General features: G+C 43.5%; 1 protein-coding gene across 4 annotated transcripts in view; it reads left to right on the forward strand.

Annotated features, from left to right (window-relative positions):
* gripap1 (GRIP1 associated protein 1) overlaps positions 1–5355 on the forward strand; it is a 35738-nt gene extending 30383 nt beyond the window's left edge. For all 4 annotated transcript variants that reach the window (XM_071458707.1, XM_071458709.1, XM_071458710.1 and 1 more), the window contains 2 exons: positions 1212–1384; positions 2724–5355. In XM_071458707.1, the coding sequence (XP_071314808.1) occupies positions 1212–1384; positions 2724–2801 (251 nt within the window). In that variant the 3' untranslated portion in view covers positions 2802–5355. The remainder of the gene's footprint in view (positions 1–1211; positions 1385–2723) is intronic.
* The last annotated feature ends 645 nt before the right edge of the window (positions 5356–6000 follow it).

Below are 6000 nucleotides of genomic sequence, written 5' to 3' on the forward strand. Positions count from 1 at the left end.
CTCACATTAACACTGGAACGATGTGAAATCTAATGAGCAGTAAAACCAGAGCTGAGCTACTTCTGCTGTGTGTGTGTGTGTGTGTGTGTGTGTGTGTGTGTGTGTGTGACAGAAACCATCACTTTGTCTTCACAACAGAAACAACAACATGTCTGACAACACTCCTCCTGTTCATTTACATTTAGTTAAGACTTGTCGTGACTGTGTCACAGTTATTGTAACCAGCTGACGGGTTGCTAGGCAACAGTGTTGATCTGCGGAGCAGGTGGAGGGTTAGTGCCTTGCTTCAGGGCTCCTCAGCAGCTCCTGTTCAGACTGTCTCCAACAGCTGATGAGTAGAACAGCTGTTCTCCAGATGTGTGAAAACAACACGCAGGTAAACAGAGTTACAGGTGTTACATATGTCCAGCACACACACACACACTGCACAGTCAGCTTCTCTATAGGAGCAAGTAGTGTGTGTGTGTGTGTGTGTGTGTGTGTGTGTGTGTGTGTGTGTGTGTGTGTGTGTGTGTGTGTGTGTGTGTTATACTGCACCATAAAACCTCCTCTCTGCTGCCACATGATCTTCTTTTAATCAGCGTCTGTTTTATTTCTCTCTTCATTTCTTTTCCTTCACTTCCTCTTTTCTCTTTGTCCCCCTTTTATTTATGTGTGTTTGTGTGTGTGTGTCTGTATGTGTGTGTGTGTGTGTGTGTCTGTGTGTGTGTGTGTGTGTGTGTGTGTGTGTGTGTGTGTGTGTGTGTGTCTTTTTATGTCTCTGTTTTATGCAGCTGACACACACACTCTTAGTGTTTGTGTCTAATTTTATGACATCATCAGATGTAATCTACAAGCTTCTGTTGTGGTGTCAAAGTGTGTGTGTGTGTGTTTTAATAACTAGCAGCAGATTTGTTTTTCAGTTAGATACCCTCCTGTATCTGGTAGTAAAACACCTCATACCTACATCCTCTTGTTCCTCTCCACCTCCTTCTTTCCTCTCCTGTCTTTGTCTCCTCTCCTGTCTCCTTCTTTCCTTTCCTCCTGTCAACCTGGGTGGGGTGAGGGGGTGGGGTGGAGGTGGGTGGGGGGGTTCACTTGAAGCATCTAAGAAGGTCTCAGATCAAAGAGAATCAGCTGATCGCTGCAGGAACCTTCGAGGAACACACTAAGGAGTCACTTCCCTTCACTTGTCTCTAACTCCTCGTCTCCTTGTCTCCTCGTCTCCTCAGACGTGTCCGGCAGTGCAGTGGGAGGTCATGGAGGCTCTCAGGGAGACAGAGGAGGTCTGGGTTCTGTCCTCAGAGATTTGGTCAAACCAGGAGACGAGAACCTGAGAGAGATGAACAAGAAGCTGCAGAACATGTTGGAGGAGCAGCTGACCAAGAACATGCACCTGCAGAAGGTAACACACACACACACAGATACGCACAGACACACACACACACAGATACGCACAGACACACACACACACACAGATACGCACAGACACACACACACACACACACACACACAGATACGCACAGACACACAGACACACACACACACACACATACGCACAGACACACACACACACACACACACACAGATACGCACAGAGACACACAGACACAGACACACACACACACAGATACGCACAGAGACACACACACACACACACACACACACACACACACAGACAGACACACACAAACACACACACACACACAGATACGCACAGAGACACACAGACACAGACACACACACACACACACACACACACACAGATACGCACAGAGACACACAGACACACACAAACACACACACACGTCCTCAGGTTGATGAACCACAGGCGTCAGTGACTGACAGGAAGTGTGACACCAGACGATGATAGAACAATGAATCAGTTATTGGAATGATTGTGGAGCGATCAATGAACTGATCGATTCAGTGCTGAAAAACACTCAACACTGGAGCTGATCATTCATTTAATCATTGAATCAATTAACTGATCAATCAAATGACCTCAGTCAGTTCAGTGTGTCTGTGTGTGTCTGTGTGTGAAGTGTTGTCGAGTGGTTGGTGGTGGTAACTGTTCCCATGACGATGAGCAGCACTGAGTGTGTGTTTGTGTGTAAAGTGGTTAATTCCTTGCGGGGGGTAAAGTTGTGTTTTGAGGAGTGTGTGGGAGGACAGATCGCCCAGAGGGAGGTCCAGGTTACACACACACACCACACACACACACCACACACCACACACAGTCTGCAGTGGCCTTGTCAGAGAAACAGTTTCCTCTTTTCTCTGCTGATGAATAGATGATCAATTAATCTTGAAGTTATCAACAACAACAACAACTTGTCATTAAAGCTCCACCCAATCTAAAGGTGTTTAAAGCTCCACCCAGTCTAAAGGTGTTTAAAGCTCCACCCAATCTAAAGGTGTTTAAAGCTCCACCCAGTCTAAAGGTGTTTAAAGCTCCACCCAGTCTAAAGGTGTTTAAAGCTCCACCCAATCTAAAGGTGTTTAAAGCTCCACCCAGTCTAAAGGTGGATGTCCATGTGTTTGTGATCATAAAGCAGGTGCAGGTTCTATATTAATCCTGTGAAAGGATCAGAGCCTCAGAATCTGTGTCTGATCAGCGGAGGGACGGTCAACGGTCTCGTCCTCATGAGCTCGAGATCTCAGGACTGGAGGATGAACTGATTAGAGTTTGTTGGTCAAAGGTCAAAGGTTCATACTAAATACACTAACCTCTCTCTCTGCAGGACCTGGAGGTTTTGTCCCAGGAATTAGTCCGTCTCAGTAAAGAGAACAGTCCTGGTGGTGCAGCTGGGTCAGGATGAGACCTTCGCCTGGATCCATCCGTCCGCCCCCCCCCCCCCGCCCCCACCACCACCACCACCACTACCACTATTGATCTTCTCAGCTGGACGGTGTGGGCTGGGCTCAGACTAACACCTGGAACCAGCATTTCTTTCTTTCCCATTCATGACCTAAGACTTGCTGTGGGCTTGGCTACTGTCCGGAGCTGTTATGGTTTCACCACTTCAGTCTGCCTGCTGGGCTGTGACTAAATGCTGGAATTTGTCCATCTATTGTTTCTCACTTACAAGAGAAAACAGTAAGTTCTAAAGATGTAGAAAAATAAACTAAAAACCAGAGGGAATGGAAACATCAAAAATTGTGCCCAGCTCATTTATGTTGCTTTTGAATGTACTGTAATTAGACTGCATCACTCTGTGCAGTCCTGGCTACAACCTGGAAAACACACAATGTAACAGACTTTTGATTTCTATTGTAACTGACTGTAAATCTTTGCTTATGCTGGTTCTGATGTCTGTTGGGTCCTGGCTATGTCCTGGAACACACAAGCCTGGTATCTTGACTGACTTAATTATTTTATTGGTTTCTGTGTGAAGTAACTCTGTTGTGATCTGGCTATTTCCTGGGCTTCCTGTCTGCGACAAAATCCTCCTTCTTTGCTGGGCTCAGTCTATTTCCTGGACTGTCTGAGATTGTAACTGTAGCTTTAATTGAGTTTGAAGGAAAAACTAAGCTTTCAGCCACGTCTCATGGTCTTCAGCAGCAGATGAGTTTGCTCAGTTGTGATGGAGAACGTTACGTTTCTGTCACATGACTGATAGTCACATGATCAGGTGATGATGATAAAACCACTGACTCTTCATCACAGCTGAGTGTGATCTGAGTCTTTGATCTAACTGTAGATGAAACACACAGAGATAGCAGCAGTGTGACAGAGTGACACCTCTTTATCCACACATAAGATCTTTGTCAGACTGTGTGTTAACAGGTGTGTTGATGACCAGGTGAGCAGACTCTTAAGTCGCCAGCAGTTACACTAATTCTGTTTTTTGTGTTGGTGCCGGGCTGTGGCTACCTCCTGGACTGAGCTCCCGTCACATCTGTCTTACATGTAAAACCTTGTGTGTCTTTGGCATCACGTCTACAACATGAAGCTGTTTTACATCCTTTAGTTTCTTACTGCTCGCACACTCGGGGATTCTCAGTGGCTCCTGTCACTAGTATGATGAGGGATGTTGAACAGGATCAGGTCATTTCAAGAGTTTATTCAGAAGACAAATTCATCAGTTTATTTAGATTTAAATAAATTTAATTTGTTTTTTACATTAAAATATCAACGTTGGGATAAATGGGTAAAGTTTGGATCTTAACAGAAAGTTAAACTCCGATCTGCTCGCTCACTGACACTGTTTGGATCGAGAAAATCATTTGGTTTCAAAGGTTCTTCTGCTTTTAAAACCTGAAGATGACGAGCTCCATTGTTTATCCTCCTGTCCAGCACCACTGGGCATCCATCCTGTCTGACATGTGACTCACTTCAACCTGGGATGCAAAATGGCTCAATGAAAACTGATTGTGTCTCTTTCCTTTTGTTTGGTTGTTGATGATTCAGCTTATTATCTCCAGGGCCGTGTCTATGTCTTGGATTACGTAACTGTAATTTCTTCCTGACTGATAACTCTTTGTGACTCTTTCCATCCTTGCCGGGGACACCAAATGGTGCAGAAAAAAATAAGTGAGATGATTGGCTTTGGTTACTTTTATCTTCTCTGTCGGGCTGTGCCTACTTCCTGCTTGAAAGAACATATCTTATAATTTGTCTTTAAATTTGCTTCTGTTCTGTGATCTTGTAAACAGTTGAACTTTAACTTTGAAAGTGAAAGACACACACTTCCTGTCTGTTCTGCTTTCCCTTCATCTCTTGGACTGGATTTATTTTTATGTGTGCTACATGGCCCCTGACTACATCCTGGATTACACTCTGAACCAGGGTGGCTCCTGCTGACCGGGCTCTGACTATATCCTGGACAATGTGTTATGCTGTAGCATTATACTCGTACAGCTCTGCTTCATTTTGGTTTGGAAACTGCAGAAACATCCGCTTGAGTCTGAGGTGACGACTCTGAAACCAGAGAGAGGAACTGGACGTGTTGACGGTGTAGCTTCACTCACAGTCATCTCATGTAGCTTCATTCAGACCAAACCTGAAACACATTATTACACATTTAACTCATGAAGCTGCATGTCACAGGTTTAAGTCTGAAATTGGTCTAAAAACTTAAGATATGTTCAATTTTAATATTTTATATCATAAAATCAGTCAACAGAAGAAACTGGTCTCTCTCTCTCTCTGTGTTTCTGAGTCAGCACTGCTCTGACTGAGTGGGATCGGTCTATGTGCTGGGCAGTGACTCAGCCAATGCTTTGTTTTTGTTTGTATCTGTTTAAATCTGTATATATTCGCTGTGATATGACTTCTAACTGTACGAAGAATCAACTGATCTATTTATGAGACTGATGATGATCATGACGCTAATTATTCTAACTACGAGAAAATATAAAATATTGTCTGGAGATGTCGACGTGTCTGTTTTCTGTTTTTAAAGTTGCCTAAACTTAATCACACCTGGGTTCATCACTTCACTGAATTTATATAAAATAAATGTAACAATAATTCATTCATTTTGCTAAAGGTCCAAATGTCCGAGACCTCATTGAAAATCTTTAATATTTTCACATTGACCTGGAAAAAAATCAGAGTTCGAGGATTCAGAAACATTTAAAACCAGGAAGTGATGTCATAATGAAGAAGAAATGTTTAAGAGTCTGAACTGAAAACAAATTGAAACTACTTTGTACAAAGCTCAGATTTCCCTGTGAACTGAGGCAGTTCAGGTGACTCGGGTGGATCTGATCTGCTCGTCAGGTAACTCAACCTGCAGCCAGCGTTCACCTGGTATTAATAAAGCTGTGCCTCAAGTTTCCAGCAGATCACTGATGGACTAAAGGTTTCTGAGGGGGCAGGTCATGGACTTTGCAGAACCTGGATCAGTTGTATCAGAACTCAGTTCCCTGAGAGACAGAAAAGAAGCTTCACAGGCACAGAATCAGTTAAAGTCTTCATCATTAGAACAAAGCAAAAACTCAGACATTCTGAGTCTCTGTTAAAACTGATCTTATCACATAATAAAAAAATAAATAACATGATGTTCAAAACTA

The sequence above is a fragment of the Trachinotus anak genome, unplaced genomic scaffold (assembly GCF_046630095.1).
Source record: "Trachinotus anak isolate AG129_WGS33_773 ecotype Australia unplaced genomic scaffold, CSIRO_AGI_Tana_v1 ptg000022l, whole genome shotgun sequence".
NCBI classification, from domain to species: Eukaryota; Metazoa; Chordata; class Actinopteri; order Carangiformes; family Carangidae; genus Trachinotus; species Trachinotus anak.